This window comes from Petaurus breviceps, unplaced genomic scaffold, assembly GCF_028583685.1.
Source record: "Petaurus breviceps papuanus isolate PSGF00001 unplaced genomic scaffold, PetGlider_PUasm1.0 90865, whole genome shotgun sequence".
NCBI lineage: Eukaryota > Metazoa > Chordata > Mammalia > Diprotodontia > Petauridae > Petaurus > Petaurus breviceps.
The window spans coordinates 4,954,581-4,971,335 of record NW_027187367.1 but is presented as its reverse complement, the minus strand read 5'-3'; the positions used below and the strand labels follow the sequence as shown (position 1 = coordinate 4,971,335).

At 43.7% G+C, this 16,755-nt stretch overlaps 1 protein-coding gene across 1 annotated transcript in view; it reads left to right on the top strand.

Moving 5' to 3' along the window:
* The window catches only part of TNXB (tenascin XB), a 60,987-nt gene that overhangs the window by 42,563 nt on the left and 1,669 nt on the right, over positions 1-16,755 (top strand). Inside the window, 15 exon segments of the mRNA XM_069073321.1 lie at positions 1-52; positions 54-373; positions 1,081-1,407; positions 2,387-2,713; positions 3,122-3,409; positions 4,449-4,727; positions 13,518-13,841; positions 14,105-14,440; positions 14,936-15,058; positions 15,252-15,395; positions 15,768-15,887; positions 16,031-16,174; positions 16,321-16,451; positions 16,594-16,732; positions 16,735-16,755. The exon segment at positions 1-52 is cut by the window's left edge and continues 147 nt beyond it; the exon segment at positions 16,735-16,755 is cut by the window's right edge and continues 78 nt beyond it. Coding sequence (XP_068929422.1) covers positions 1-52; positions 54-373; positions 1,081-1,407; positions 2,387-2,713; positions 3,122-3,409; positions 4,449-4,727; positions 13,518-13,841; positions 14,105-14,440; positions 14,936-15,058; positions 15,252-15,395; positions 15,768-15,887; positions 16,031-16,174; positions 16,321-16,451; positions 16,594-16,732; positions 16,735-16,755 — 3,075 coding nt within the window.

The following is a 16,755-nucleotide window of genomic DNA, read 5'->3' as shown; positions in this document are numbered from 1 at the left end:
ATGAAATACCCAAATCCAATTTATTTTATTTTGTTTCTCCTCACAGTTCCACATGAGGAAGACACCCCTGCTCCCACAGTGCCAGCTACTGAGGCTCCTGAACCCACAGAGAAGCCTGAACTTGGGGAGCTGACAGTGACAGAGGCCACGCCAGACTCCCTGAAGCTCTCCTGGACCATCCTCCAGGGAGAGTTTGATTCCTTCACAATCCAGTACAAGGACATTGATGGGAGACCCCAGATTGTACGTGTTGAGGGAGACCAGAATGAAGTCACTATCTCTGAGCTGGAGCCTGACCACAGATACAAGATGAATCTCTATGGTTTTCATGATGGACAGCGTGTGGGCCCTGTCTCTGTCTCTGGCAAAACTGGTAAGTGAGGGTCAGTAGAATTGTCAAGGGTGAGACTCCAGTGAGAATCCATTTCCTTTCCATTGGTCTGTGTCTGTAAGTCCTTTGAAATAGGATCAATATACCTATGATGTCTTTCCACATCCCTTGTTTGTTGCCAAGATTCCCATTATGCTTTTTCCTACCTATTTAATGAGCATGATAAATGCTCTGGGGCTGAGTGGGAAGGGACATCACAGGAGACAATTATCAAAGTTGAATCTCAGCTCAGGGCTCTCCTCTTGGTGGCTGACTCTCTGTCTCAGTGTTCATTCTACATCTGCCCTTTTTCTACCAACTTTTTTCACATTTCAACCAGTTCCCCAGACTCCATGGTTCTTAAGGTCACTTTGTAGAAATGGTTTTTGTTAGAGCTGTTTGTATTGTGTTGTTTACTCTGATATTAGCTGTCTCAACCATTTACCCTCTCAGTCTCTTATTTCTGGGCTTATTCAGTTGGGTGAAATATTTCTAGCACTTATCAGGTATCTCTAAAATTGTCATGTAAATCCTTTTCTCCCCATAATCTAATGAACTAGCCTTTCTAAAAGTGGATAAAGGGAAGTTATTTCTCCCTACTAGTAATTTCTCCTATTCTATTTCCACATGGACTACAGACCAAATAACTAGGAATTTATCCATCCCTGAGCCCATATCACCTTTCTTTGTATCTTCCCTCTCAACTTCAGATAAAATAGTAGATGAGACCCGGATTCCCACAGTTCCAACTACAGAGCCTCCGGAACCCACCAAAGAACTACTCTTGGGACAGCTGACAGTGATAGACACTAGCCCGGATTCTCTTCGACTCTCCTGGATTGTTACCCAGGGAGATTTTGATTCCTTTGCAATTCAGTACAAGGACAGGGATGGTCGACCCCAGATTGTTCGTATTGAGGGTGACAAGAATGAAGTCACAATTTCTGGCTTGGAACCCAACCACAAATATAAGATGAATCTCTATGGTTTCCATGATGGACAGCGTGTGGGCCCTGTTTCCACCATAGGTATGATAGGTAAGTGAGTGAGGTTGGTCCCCCAGGGGTGATTCATTGTTAGATTATTTTCCCTTTGCAGTGACACCCATTCTAATGTAAATCTCTCTCTAACAAGATTTCCCTGCTATATATAGCTAATAGATCTAAGAGTATCAAGATCAAAGAGTAGTTTGTTCTGATTCCATTAAGAAAGGGTTCTTTGAAAAAAATGAAAAAAAAAAGAGGGGCTCTTTGGTATTGATTGGCTTGGAATTTGATCAGAGAGGGAAGCACTTTTGTGGCATGGATGATTTTAAGGTGGCAACCATAGGGGTAGGGGAAAGAGCCCAAGCCTCAAGCCCAAAAGACCTTGGGTTTGGCTGGACTAGAGCTCTGGCTCTGTCACTGACTCACTTTTTGACTGTGAACCAATCATTTCAGTTCTAGCACACGTCTCCTCCTATGTCTTTGTTGCCTACTTTATAGTGTGGTTGTGAAGCTCCAGGGGTTTTATGTGTATAGGGCTTTATAAGCTGTAAACACTGTATAAATGTCAAGTCTTATTAGTAACGGGTTGTGGGTGGGAAGCAAAGGATATCCATAATATGTGGTTAACCAGAATACTCCATTTCCTAGCCATTTGTTGTGTTGCATTTTCCAGGAGCTATGACAAGTATTAGAACCACAGTTTATTATTTTTATAGGTGTCTTTTATAGGAGCATAGATTTAGAGCTAGAAGAGACTTGACAGAAAATCTAGTCCAGTGCCTTCATTTTACTGAGGGTCTAAGGCCTAGAGAGGGCAAGTGACCTGCCTAAGATAACCCTTAATAAGTGACAGAGGTGACATGTGAACCCTGGTCCTCTACTCCAAATCCAGCACATTTTCCACTATGCCATAGAGAGTATTTTTCTATAGGACCATTCCGTCCTTATGCCCCTTGAAGAGGAACAATTACCTTGGAAAACCCACATTTACCCTTCTAAGCCCAGTTCATCTCTGCCTTCTTTGTCCCAGTCCTAGAAGAAGAGACTCCAGCCCCTACAGTCTTAACCACTGAGGCCTCCAAAGAAATCTTTGTTAAAGCTCAGCTGGGGGAGCTGACAGTGTCAGAGATCACCTCAGACTCTCTGCGCCTGTCCTGGACTGTCACTCAGGGCCAGTTTGAGTCTTTCATGGTACAATACAAGAACGGTGATGGACAACCCAAGATGGTTCACACTGGAGGCAACCAGAAGGAAGTTGTGCTCTCTGGCCTGGACCCTAATCACAAGTACAAGTTGAATCTTTTTGGCTTTCATGAAGGCCATCGTGTGGGGCCCATCTCCACCATTGCTGTGACAGGTGAGTAGGGAGAACAACAAGGCTGTCTGGAGCCAAGGGGCCTGGACCTGCTTTTCTTCCAACTGCAGACTAACCCAAACCCATAAAAGCAACTATGCCCACACTTTCCATCTCTTCCTCCTTCTGAGACCCCTAAGTGGATCCTCTGGGGCTGCACGTGATTAAGAATTGATTCTTTGAAAATTGCTTGGCTGGCCTGGTGGCTGCTGTATGTTCCTCTTTGTCCCAGTCTTTCCTGATAGCCCAATAATATTCTACACTGAGCTTCCTAGGATATTCATGCAAAAGTTTCTCCAGGGTTCACTTAAGTTCCTTCCTCCAAAATCTAGAGCCATCTCTCTCACCCCAGCTCCTGGGCACTCTCCTCTCCAGCCTGGTTCAGCTGGTTTCTGTTCTTCTCTGGCCTAGCTCCTGAAGCCACTGAGCCCCCAGCAGAGCCCTACCTAGGAGAGCTGACCGTGACTGATATAAGCCAGGACTCCCTGCGCCTCACCTGGAGTGTCTTTCAGGGTCCATTTGATTCCTTTGTAATCCAGTACAAAGATAGGGATGGGCAGCCTCAGATGGTTCCAGTAGCAGGTGATCAGAGTGGGGTCACTGTCTCAGGCCTGGAGCCCTCCCGGAAATACAAGTTCCTGCTTTTTGGACTTCACAACAGGAAACGCAGTACCCCTGTCTCTGCAGAAGCCAAGACCCGTGAGTGCACAATGGAAGTCTGCCTTTTGCAAGCTTTGTTTTTCCATGTCCCCCTCTGCCTCTATTAGGAGCCTGGAGCCTTGGACTGTTTTTCATTCCTATCCTCTTTCACCCTCTACTGGATGTGATTAGCATGTTCTTTCCTCCATTATCAGAGCAGGGAAACCCATGAGGCCCTTGTTATTACAGGACCCTGAATCCCACCTTTGCAATGCCTAGACCCTACCTTCCTCCCAGCTTCTGATTCAGTGTGAAGTCACACCAAGGACACTCAGGAGAGAAATATATTCAAATCTCAGTGCCATTACCTGCTCACTTATGTGACCTTATGTCATTTAAACCTCTTCTAGACTCAGTTTCTCCTGTGTATAAAAATGCAAATAATAATACTACCTACTTCATAGAGTTGTTATGAGGAAGGTATTTTGTAAACTTTGAAACTCTGTAGAAATGTGGGCTACTTGGGGCGACTAAGTGGTGCAGTGAATAGAGCACTGGCCCTGGAGTCAGGAGGACTTGAGATCAGATCAGGCCTCAGAACTTAACACTTACTAGCCACATGACCTTGGGCAAGTCACTCAACCCCAATTGCCCTCCAAAAAAACTTTTTTAAAAAGCAAAAAAAAAAAAAAAAAAGAAAGAAAGAAATGTGGGCTACTGCTACTATTCCCTGATTGTTTCCCCTTCATTCTCTCTTCCAACTCTTACCCCCCTATCATATCCTACCTCCCTTTCTCTGGGATGAATTTTTTTCTATCCCTATAGGTTTCTATAGTGATAGGAAGTATAATCCCTACACTTTGGGATTCTTTTCTCCTAGGTCTCCTTCCTCAGAGACCCCAGTTAGCCTGCCCTTAAGGGAGCTGCTCAGGATAAGAGCTCCCTTCTCTCTCTACCCCTCCCTCTGGTTCCCTCTACTTTTGCATTTGTTTCTTACTAATTTATTACTTACTGATTTATTTGTCTTCTCTCTTTCTTTTCTCTCCCCTTTCCTTCATCTCTCTCCCTCTCTCTTTTCTAATTTCTGTTCCTCTTGCAGTCCCAGCAGTAAAGCCATCTCCCCTATTAGGGGAGATGACAGTGACAGATCCAACCTCAAACTCTTTGCACCTCTCCTGGACCATCCTTCAAGGTCCCTTTGACTCCTTTGTGGTCCAGTACAAGGACAAGGATGGGCAGTCGCAGGTGGTGCCTGTAGGAAAAGACCAGAGAGAGATCACCATCTCCAGCTTAGAACCCAACCGAAAGTACAAGTTCCTGCTCTATGGACTCTTAGGCAAGAAACGACTTGGCCCTATCTCTACAGAAGGAAACACAGGTGAGTAGAACCCTTGAGAGAACATATTTCTTCTCCCCCTCTTCTAAATAGTATTGTCCCTAAACTTTTCCCAAAAAAGTTCCCATGGTCTCCCCCTTATAATTAATTTTACTTCCTTAATAGTCAGAAAGTTCTAGCTCTGTCTGTCTGAAATCTGTTTTTATGTTGTTTTTGTTTTCCTACTCTCTAATAGCCTGTTATCAACTAGGAGGCCATCACAGCTTGGCCTTCTCTCCTCTAGGCTCATTGTGGTGGCAGCTATGTAAATGTCCAAGTCCATTTTGTGGAGTCAAGCTACAGCAGTTACCTTTTCTTCCCTCTCATGGCCCCTGCTCCTTTCTTAGTCATCATCTCTTCACTTTAAATTAGGTTTTCTTTCCTTCCTAAGTCACTCAAAAATGAGAGGCACTACTGAGAAGCAGCATAGCTTGGTAGATAGAGTGACAAATTAGCTGGAATAACAAGGACCTGAATCCAAACCTTACCCCTTCACATTTATCAGCTCTGTGATCCCAGGAAAGGCACTAGAGTTCTCTGAGTCTTCATTTTCTCATCTACAAAATGGAAAAAATACCTATAGTATCTGCCTCATAGGATTCTTGTGAGGTTTAAATGTTATATTGTGTGAAAAAACTCTTTGCAAACATTTAAGTACCATATAAAGGCCATCACCACTACCAGTATCCTTTTTATTAAAGAAAATACAGCCTCCTAGATTCTCACCAACAGCCTCATCCCTCAAACAAGTGGGAATATGAGCCTTGTCCTAAAGTATTGAATTAATTTGTTAATTATTTTTTTATTTAATGTTTACTTGATTGCATGATACTAGCGTCCTAGAGAACAGAAATGTCATGGTCACATAGATGCCAAGTAGCAAATCCAGTGGTCTTTTGATTACACCATTTAGAGGGTGATAACAGCATTTGCGGTCCTTTAGTGCCATAGAAACAATAAAACATAGTACTAATTTGTTTGCCAACAAATACTTTGCAAATGATTTGCTGGTGATAGCAAGCATTTAACTGAGGGGAAAAGTGTATAAAAGCTGGTATTAAGAAATTTTCTTACAACCCCATAACAAGGTGTGGATTGTAAAGGAGTTACTGAGTTTTCCTAAAATTTCACAAGGGGTGAGTTCCTTAATCATGTTAGAGGATATATGGCCTTGGCCATTGGATGAAGGTCATAGATGAGTGATTTGCTGCAAGAATCATTCATACTCTTTGGGTCAGGTGTATATGTGTGTATGTACATACATATCTATGTCTGTGTATATACGTACACACATATACCGTGTTTCCCCGATAATAAGACCTATCCTGAAAATAAGCCCTCCCCTTACTGTGTAAGATTCCTCTAAAATAAGCCCTCCCCCAAAAATAAGCCCTCTGGTGTTTTTCTTTCCAAAAGACAGTGTCTTATTATCGGGGAAACACGGTATATGCATATGCATTATGTGAATGTGTATATACACACATATATGCATGTATATAAACCATCTAGCAATTTAAGAGTAAGAGATAGTCAAAACTTGTAGCAGCTGTGGAATGGGGTAGTTACCTAGGTTATTAACAACTACTTTTTCCCCCTACTACTGACCTAGATGGATTTCCCAGTATAATTGCTCTTTCTGTGTTCTGGGATGTTCTATGTCTCAAAGGATCTGGAACTCTCTCTCTCTCTCTCTCTCTCTCTCTCTCTCTCTCTCTCTCTCTCTCTCTCTCTGGTCTCTCTGTCTCTGTCTCTCTCTCTTTCTCTGTCTCTCTGTCTCTGTCTCTGTCTGTCTGTCTGTCTCTCTTTCTGTCTCTCTCTCTCCTCTGAATCCCCAGCCAGAAGTAGCCCCCTGCCAAAACACCTCAATGTAACATTTCACTGCTCTGGGAATATCCCCTCTTCAATTACTTCTCCCCAGTGAATTTCCAATAAGTACTCACAAACTACAAAAAGGTCTATGGTTAACACTATTTGTTGGGACAAAGTAAATGTTTAATACAAAGAAAGGTAAATAGACTTCCCCAGAAGGAACAGCTTCCATGAAGGATGTCCAGGGAAGAAAAGGGATAGCCTTGGAGTCTATAGTCTAAAAGTTTTACATCAGCACAACTCTATCCTGATACACCTCATATGAAATCTGCCCAGGCAACTTCACTTGCAGAGCCCTTGTCTCTTCTTTTGTGGAAGCTCCTTCAGGGTTTTTCATGGCCTCCCCCAGCCTGGCTTTCCCTTTGAGTCTCTCCCAGATTCACCAACCTGACTTTTACAGGTCACCTGAAATCATAGCCTATAATTCTTCAGCCTATGGAGTTATTTCCATTCCAGTTTATTCAGGAACTTGTTCATGTCTTATGAAGATATCACCTAATATGGACACATTCTATAGTTAGTTTAATGTCTTATTAATTATCTGGCCCCTTTTCAGTAATTAAGTCTGTGAAAGATTAATTTCTTATAATTAATTTACATAGGAAACTACCAGATGTTGGACCAGGGTGATCTTGTCCTCTGTCCTGCCCTACTCCCCACCCTCAGAATCACAGAACTTAGGGAGAACCTTAGCAGTCCTCAAGTTCAGCCCACACACAAAGGGAGTCCTCTATGTCTTATACCCTACAAGCAATCATCTAACTTGAAGACTTCCAAAGAAGGAGAACCAACCCTTTTTCAAGGCAGCCCATTCCATTTTTGGAGAGCACTAATTGTTAAGAAGTTTTTTCCTGACATTCAGGCTTCTTGAAACTTGTGTCCATCACTGCTGGTTTTGTCCTAGTGAGCCTAATAGAACAAATTGGATCCCTTCTCCATGATAGCCCTTCAAATACTTAAACATAAATTTCATCTCCTCCTTTCCACCTCCAAAACCTAAGTCTTCTCTTCTCCAGGCCAAGTAAACATGCCCAGTTCCTTCAAGTGGACTAAGGGCCCTTCACCATTCTGGTAGTCCTTTTCTGGTCACTCTCTAGGTTATCAATGTTCTTATTAAACAGAAGTATCCAGAAATAGACACAGGACTCCAGAAGAGGGCAGAGTACAGTGGCTATCACCCCTACCCCCTTCCTGGAAGCTGTGCTTCTCTTAATGCACTCCAAAATTCCATTTGCTTTTTTGGCTGCCACACAACACTACTGACTCATATTGAGCTCATAGTTCACCAAAACCCACAGATATTTTTTCAGACCAACTATTGTCTGATCATGCTTCCCCCCCCCCCATGTTATACTTATGAAGTTGATTTTTTGTGCCCAAGTGCCAGACTTTACATTTATCCCTATTGAATTTCATCTTGTTAGATTGAGCCCAGTGTTTGATATTTTCAGATCCTTGTTATTTCAGAGCAAAGTCTGTCCTCATTATCTGTGAGGGAAAATTCCAAACAGGGAATTGTCTCTCACAGGAAAAACTCCTAAGTTTTCACTTTTCTCTGTCCCAGTTCTACTGGATTTTTCCAGGATCATGAGCTGAGATTACTACTTTTTGCCATTTAGAATACTCCTAAGTATCCCCTGAATACTCCTAAAATACTCCCCCTGAATATCCTAGCCTAGTTATGAACAAATTCCTTTTCCATTCATTCAGTAAGCATTTATCAGACGCTTACTATGTGCCAACCTCTATGCTAGGCACTCAGGATACAAAGAGAAAAACAAAACAGTCCCTTTCCACCAGGAGCTTGCATTCTATTTGGGGTGGGGGTAGTACATAACATTTATCCAGGTAAATCAGTTCAAATATTTAAAAAGTACATAGAAAGTAATCTTTGGGGTTGGGGAAAGACATTAACCTAGGGGGAATCAAGAAATGGTTCCTGGTAGAGCTTGAGAATAGCCTTGAGTGGAATTCGGAATAAGAGGTGAGAAAAAAGGGCATTTTGGGCATGAGGAACTACCTTTTTGTTCAACTGAAAACAGGTTTGTATGGGTTTTTTTGCTTGTTTGTTTTTTGGAGGGTGTAAGGCAAGGCAATTGGGGTTAAGTGACTTGCCCAAGGTCACATGGCTAGTATGTGTCAAGTGTCTGAGGCTGGATTTGAACTCAGGTCCTCCTGACTCCAGGGCCAGTGCTCTATTCACTGGACCACCTGCCCCTGGCATTTTTAAAAGAGAACTTTTTCTAGGAAAGAATGTGGGAAACAAACCAAGAAAACAGAACAAAGGGTGTCTAGGTGGCGAAGTGAATAGAGCACTGACCCTGGAGTCAGGAGGACCAGAGTTCAAATCCAGCCTCAGACACTTGATATTTACTAGCCATGTGACCCTGAGCAAGTTACTTAACCCCAATTGCCTTGCCTTCCCCCCCAAAAAAGCAAAAAAAAAAAAATAAAGAAAAGAAAACAGAACAAAAAGCCTTGAAATGATTAATTTACAGAACAAACTTCCTATTCTTACTTCACCAAAGTCAGATGATGACTTGGCTAGCACAGCTCATGGTTTACAGGTCATTTCACAATCTGTTTCCTTGTTGCCTTTCAAGGTTGCCTCCTCTGGGCTGTACTTAGGGTTACCAACCTGCTGGTATTTAATTGGTTGGACTAAACCTAGCCTCCCCATGTTTGTCCCTTTGTTTATCCACTCCACTTACCTTGAACCTCCTTTCCATTCTTATCATAGCTACAAATTGTTTTCTACTGGTTGTGTGCTGACATGAATCCTTTCATCTGCATCTGGTTTTGATTTTGGTAATGACAGATGCACTGCCCTTCTACTCTGAAACTGCCTTGACCCCTGTAAGGATTCTCTGATCTGTTCCCTTTGATTCTTTCTCTGAGTTTAGGCCATCCTGCTAAACTAGCAACTGCCTTCTTCACCCCACTTGGATGTTCAGTCCCCAGGAAGTCTTACCCTCTCTTTTGACTTATTTCTCTCTGTCTAGTTCAGTCTCCTTGAAGCTAGTTCTACTCTTTGGTGAATCTGGGCTTCTTCATCTATGTTTCCCAGGTACCATCTGGGCCTAGAAAACTTACAACTATGTGGCCTTGATGATGGGGTCCATCATTTTCTCTTGGAGCCTATCACTTTCATGTCATTCCCTGGAATGGCCAATTCTTACCTCCTATGTTAAATATGCTTCCTGTTTGTGCCTTCTGTGTTCCCATTTCCTGTATGAGGAGTACCCTGGCTCCCAGACCATTTGCAGAACAGAGACTCTCCATAGATCCTGAGCCCAGTGAGTGAGCAAACCTTCCCTGGCACAGGTCACCAGCAGCTTTGTTCCCCTCCTCAGGCCCTCTCTGATGATTCATTTCATTGCCTTTCCCCAGATGGGAACAGTTTTTCTACAATTCAGTCACTCTAGTACTACAATGTCAAAATGACTTTATGCACGTACTAACAAAAACAAACAATTTACACTAACAATAAGAGAAGAGATATCACTTCAATCCAATCCAATCCAACAAGCCCTTCTCAAGAGCACAGTCTCAAATGTTCTAGCATTTGTTCTCCAAGTACATCCTTTCTCCATAAAGGAAGGTGATCCTACGTGCATCCATGCATATGTCAAGTAACCCAAATCTCGTGTCCATAATTTTTCCCTTTAGGTCTCTCTCCTAAGATCTCCCTGGTACCATGAGGCCAGGGAGACCTACACTGGATCCAAGCAAGACAGAGTCAATTCTTTAATTACTTCATTTTCCTCTTCCTTTCTCCTTCCTTTCCCTTTTAGCCCCACCTATTATGCCTCATTTCCCACTCTCTCCACTTCACTTGGCCTCTCAACCCTAGGAACAATTAGGGGGGAGGGATAAAGGAAGACTTGACCTCATAAGAAGAATATGGAAAAAGTTGATGATACTGTTCCAATGACTCAGCCACCCCAGAGGCAAAGGGGCTAGGGGGCAAGGGGTGTGGGCAAAAAATTTGGGTCACTGACCTTCACCCTACTCTCAGGACTGTGAGTCATACTAGCAAGAGAAGGGCAGAGGCAGGGAGCCAAACTAGAAGTTAGACTGGCCATAAACTGCGACTTAGGATGTCAGAATTTTCTTCCTAAGTCCCTTATTACTTTTCTAAAGGTCTCAGAGACATGTCCACCACATCCCATCCTACCCTAGTCTCAGTTTCCTACCACTCCATTATAAACTCCCTCCTCAAACCTAGCCTCCCCAAGTCTTTCCCTTTGTTTATCCACTCCACTTACCTTGAACCTCCTTTCCATATCCACTGTGGCCATGAGGCCTGACTTGCTGGCCTTTGGAAGTAGGTACAGACAATATTATGTACCACATAGAGCAGGTCAAGAGAACAGAAGGGGTATAGAGGGTAAGGATTTAAGGATAGGAGGGGTTGTTACTATGAGTCATGAAAAGAGATTAGCTCAACCACTGCTTCCCTCCTCAGAACTTACTATTTGGGGGCATCTCCAGGGCAACTAATACATATCCTTCTCATAGTGTGCTCCCTTCATAATTCTGGCCCTTTCCTGATCAGAAGTCTTGCCAAGACCAGGCCTCAAGGGCAAACTGAGGTGAAAGAGAGGACTTCCTCTCCCCTCCCTACCTCCTTTTCTAATAAATGACTAATTTATTTATTCAACAATTGGCCTGACTGGTATGTGACTTATTCATTAATTAGGCAACCTAACCAAAAATAAGTGGTAACAGTGGTGGTGAAAGGACCCAGGAAGAGAGCTCTGTCCATCTTGGGGCAGAGGGGGAATATAAGTCTAGGCTCTGAGACGGGCAGCCTCACATTTTGCCTATAGCTGCAAATGAGAATGAGGTCACTGTGTTTAACCTGGAGCCCAACACTCTATATGGTCTGCATGATGTTGGCAACATCTCTGTCCAGGGTGTGCCAGGTAAGCAGAGACAGATAAGAATTGTGCTTTACCCACCACCCCAGATGTTAACTTAATGTCTCTGAGTAGCTATATAATTTTTTTTCTCCTTCCCTCTCTCCTGGGGGACATCAAGATTTCTTTGGCACTGAGGGCAATGGAGAAGATGGCATAGGCTGGGGTAAGGAGGAAGACCTGGTAGCATTCCAGCTAGACAATAGACACTAAGCATTTGCTGTTGTGTGCAGAGTTCTATACTAAGAAAGAACTAAGATGTTGCCGGGGAGGGGAGGGGAGGGGAGGCGCACAGATTCTAGAGTGGCAAGAGATGTGGTCCTTGCCCTTAGGGACCTTTCAGTCTAGTTGAATAGGTAACACAGTCATCCTTGAAACAATTTCAAGAACAATTATAAGCAACATTTGCAGAATAACTGCTTCAATAGTCCAAGGGTCATATGCAGAGCCTTGAGTTTCTAAAGGGTTCTAGCTTCTAACAGGATTCCACCTCATTTCCACAGTGGCTGTGAAAAATGAACTTTGCAATACTATTAGCTGTCTTTTTTTCTTTGGTTGTTTTGTTTCTTCTTTCTTGTGGTTCCTCTCATTGGTTCTAATACTTCTTTACAACATGACTACTGTGAAAATTTTAAAAAGAAAAAAGGAAAATGAATGCACTTAGTAAAACTTAAAACAACATCTAAATGAGAGTTGTGACTAATCATGGATCTCAGGTGGTCTGAGATCACTCACTTCCACTGTTACCATCTCTTCCACCTGCTCTTCTCCAGGTGCTGAGGTCGGCCCACTAAGCCACCAGAGAGCCTGGCTTAGGTGTTGAAAAAGCCCCTTTCTCCTTAGTTCAGCTGAGACATTGTTGGAGTTTCCAAGAAGAAACTTTTATTATCAGTCAATCAACCAATCCACATTTCTTAATACATATCACTCTGCTAAGTATTGGGAGAGTCAAAGACAAAAAAAAAAATTTGAGACAGTCCTTTCCCTCAAGAAGCTTACATTCTAATGTGGGGGTAGGACAACATGTACACATATGAATATATACAGAATGTCTAAAATAATACCAAATAGTTTGGGGAAGAAGTGATGTTCCAGCAGTTGGGGGGAAAGAGTAGGTAATATAGAAAAAAGAACCAGCAAGAGTTTCATGAAGAAGGTGGTCCTTGAGCTGATTCTTCAAGGAAACCTGGTATTCCAAGAGTCAAAGGTTTTCTCAGTTAACTATTTCCCTTCTACTTCTAATTGCATTGGTTTTGTTTGTACAAAAATTTTCCCATTTCTTGTAATCAGAATTGTCCATTTTTTCTCCTACGATCCTTTCTGCCCTTACGTGGTCAAAGAGTCTTCCCCAATTCATAATTTTAAAAGTTTATGTCTGCTCTTTCCCTGCTTCTCTAATTCATAAATGAATTGTGAATTATAATCATAAATGAATCCTAAAGGATGTGACCTTTTCTATCTAAATTATGTATTAATTTTGGAACTTGCCTTAGAATGTGGTTTGAGATGTTTGTCTAAGGCTGTTTTCTGCCAGACTTCTTTCCAGTTTTCCCAGCAGTAAGCCCTTATCTCAGTAGAGTCTTTAAGTTTATAGAATTCTTTGCTATCTGTTTATTTCCTCCTGTATGTTATGTATATAATCTATTCCACTGATTGACTTCTCACCAGCACTAAAGCTTTTTAATGATTATTGCTTTGTAGTACAGTTTAAGATCTGACAATGCTATGCTTCCTTCCCACCCTTTTTCATTATTTTCCTTTGTCATTCTTTTTTTGTTTGTCTAGATGAATTTTTATTATTGTTTTTTTCTATCTCTATAAAGTAATTGTTTGGTAATTTAATTGGAAGTAAATTAGTTTAGGTATTATTGGCATTTTTACTGTATTGGCACAGCCTAACCATAAGCAATGAATATTTCTCCAATTATTTAGAATTCTGTTTCTATACAATGTGTTTTGTAGTTAGGCTAAGTCTCTTTCTTTATTTCTTTCTTGGATGTAGCCCAAGAAGAAGAGACTGCAACTTCTTTGGCACCAGCTACTGAAGCCCCTGAACCTCCTTTGGGACCCCGCCTAGGAATATTGAAAGTGACTGATGTCGCCCCAGATTCCTTGGGTCTCTCCTGGACAGTCCTACAGGATCCTTTTAACTCCTTTGTGATCCAGTATAAAGATAAGGATGGGAAGTCCCAGGCAGTGCTCGTGAGGGGAGACCAGAAAACGATCACCATCTCTGACCTAGAGCCCAACTGGAAGTATACATTCCTCCTCTATGGACTCTATGACGGGAAGCGTCTGGGCCCTATCTCTACAGAAGGCACTACAGGTGACAGCTCCTACTCTAGGCCAGAGAATTAAATTTCCATCTTGTGATATCCCACCTACTTCCACTCATCCTTTGGCTCTAGGAAAGAGAAGGGTGGGAAATATTGGAAATATTTGCACAAAAGTCATGAGCATGGAGGGGAACACCATTCCCAAAAAAGGGGCCAATCCCTCATGAGAACGGAGGTTAAGCTACAAGTGTAAGTCCAATACCAAATTGAAGTCTGATGGCCTTTTCCCCCTACCTTCTGACCCCTAATCTAGGGCTGGCTCCAGCTGGACAGTCCCCTGGGGATATTGGGGGCCGCCTGTCCCAGCTGTCTGTGTCAGATGTGACAACAAGTTCCTTCCGGCTGAATTGGGAGGCCCCACCTGGTGCCTTTGATTCATTTCTGCTTCGCTATGGGATCCCGGAGGTGAAACCTTCAGAGCCATTGTACCCACCTCTGCTACAACGGCAGCTGACTGTGCCTGGGATCCAACGTTCAGCAGTCCTTCGTGACTTGAGGCCTGGAACCCTCTATGCAGTGACACTTTATGGCCTTCGTGGCCCACACAAGGCTGATAGTCTCCAGGGCACTGCTAGAACACTCAGTCCAGGTATCTCTTGTAATGGCCCACAGTCTCTGGGCACTACCCCTAACTTTAGCTCAGGCTCCATGACTCCCACCTAGGTAATAAGGCACATGCCCCAAGAGGAAGATACTTAGTCAGGAAGCTGGGCAGGTGGTGGGTGAATAACAAGGTATTCTGTCAGGGATGAGCAACCAGCTTCTCCCCTCAAAAAGTAAGGTAGGGATGGTAATTTTGAGTAGCCAAAGACACATGTGATGGTGTAAGTGAATGTGTCTTGAGTCTTTGGGGTGGGCTATTTATCAATTTCCATTTCCAGGGCTTTAAGGTAGAAAAAGAAGGGTGAACAAGTTACATAGAAAGAATATAATTAAAGATAGAGGACGATAGAGATTGGAGAGAAGATCCCAGAAAAATTGCCATTTCTTAAGCTAGAAAGGGGTCCTAATCGAATCTAATAAATATTAAAGTGCCTACCATGTTCCAGGCATGGAGCCTTAACTGCTTTCCTTACTGATTTAGTGCTAGAGAGCCCCCGAGACCTTAAGTTCAGTGAGATCAGAGAGAACTCAGCCAAGGTCAGCTGGACTCCACCCCCGAACCGCGTGGATAGTTTCAAAATCTCCTACCAGCTAGCAGATGGAGGTAACCTGCCAGCTTATCTACCTTGACTCCATCTTGGCTTCACCTCATGTTCCTTCAACTTCTGCTACCTCTCCCTGGACCCTTCTCATCCTCCTCTATTTTCCCTCATTTCCTGTTGCCTTCCTTCCCCACATTCCTAATCCTTTGAGGGCTCCAAATGAGCTTCTCTCACCCCCTTGCCTTGTATTTCCAGGGGAGCCACAAAGTGTACAAGTGGACAGTCATACCTGGCACCAGCACCTGGTGGGTCTGACCCCTGGAACCCGATATGAAGTGACTGTGGTATCTGTTCGTGGCTTTGAGGAAAGTGAGCCCCTCACGGGCTTCCTCACAACTGGTGAGACAGACACAGGGGAGGAGGGGGAAAAGAGGTGGGGACAAAAGGCAGAGAGAGAAGGGAAAGGGAGATAGAAGAAAAGAATAGACAGGAAAGAGTGAGAAATGTGGAGGGAGATAAAGGAAATAGGAGTGTTTGTGAGTTGATGGGAGATGAGGGAAACTGTGAAATGGCTAAAAAAAGAGGAAGAGATTAAAGGGCAAGAAAGATAATAGATTAAAACTAGGGATTATAAGGGAAATGGGCAGAGATGGTGGGAAGAGGAGAGGAGAGAGTTGTAAGGGGATGAGAAGGATGGGACTAGCCAGATAGGCTCAATAGAGATGGACAGGAGACCAGCTCTGTAACTCAGTCCATCTTCCTCCACCACAGTCCCTGATGGCCCCACCCAGCTCCGAGCATTGAATGTCACTGATGATTCAACCTTGCTGCACTGGAGTCCCCCTCAGGCCCCTGTGGAAAGATATGCCCTTCGGGTCACAGCCCCAGAGGGTGAGTTGAAGAGAAGCAGTGTGAGATAGAGGAAGTTAAGGTTTTGAATGCCTGGATCTCTGAGGGCAAAAGAGATGGTTAGAGTGTGGGACAGGACATATTGGGAAGGAAAGTAGTAGCTAATTCCTTCTTCTCATCTCTAGTCCCACCTGTGATGGCCTCGGTTCCAGGAAGTTCTGTAGACTTCCCCCTACATAATCTTCAGCCCCGGAAAAACTACACTGCAACCCTTAGAGGCTTTCGGGGTCCTAACATCACCTCCCCTGCCAGCATCACCTTCACCACTGGTATCACAAGGCCTGGGAACCAGAAAGGGGGAGACAAGAGGGAGGAGAAGGCTCTAATGTGACATGGAGGATGAGGGACCACAGAAAGACACTGCTTTATCTCATGGGAGTAACAAGAGAAAATGAGCTTTGCCTTCCTTTCCCAGGACTGGATGCCCCACGTGACTTGAGGGCCAAAGAGGTTACCCCTCGTTCTGCCTTACTCACCTGGACTGAACCTGAGTCCCCACCTAGTGGCTATTTACTTAGCTATGATACATCTGGAGGGCAGACGCAGGTATGCCCCAGCAGCTCCCTCCGCCAAACCCAAACCCTTACTCCCACATTTGCTTCTGTCTGTCTCTGTCGCTTCTGACTTTCCTTCTGTGAATATCCCTTTTATTCACTACCCACTGATTCCCCCTCCCCTTCTACTGTAGGAGATTCTGCTACCAGGAGGGATCACATCTCACCAATTGTCTGGCCTTTTCCCTTCCACTTTGTATAATGCTCGGATCCAGGCTGTCCGGGGGGAAAGTCTCACACCACCTGTGCCAACCACCTTTACCACTGGTACCTGGGGCTAGACCCTGAGAGAAGAA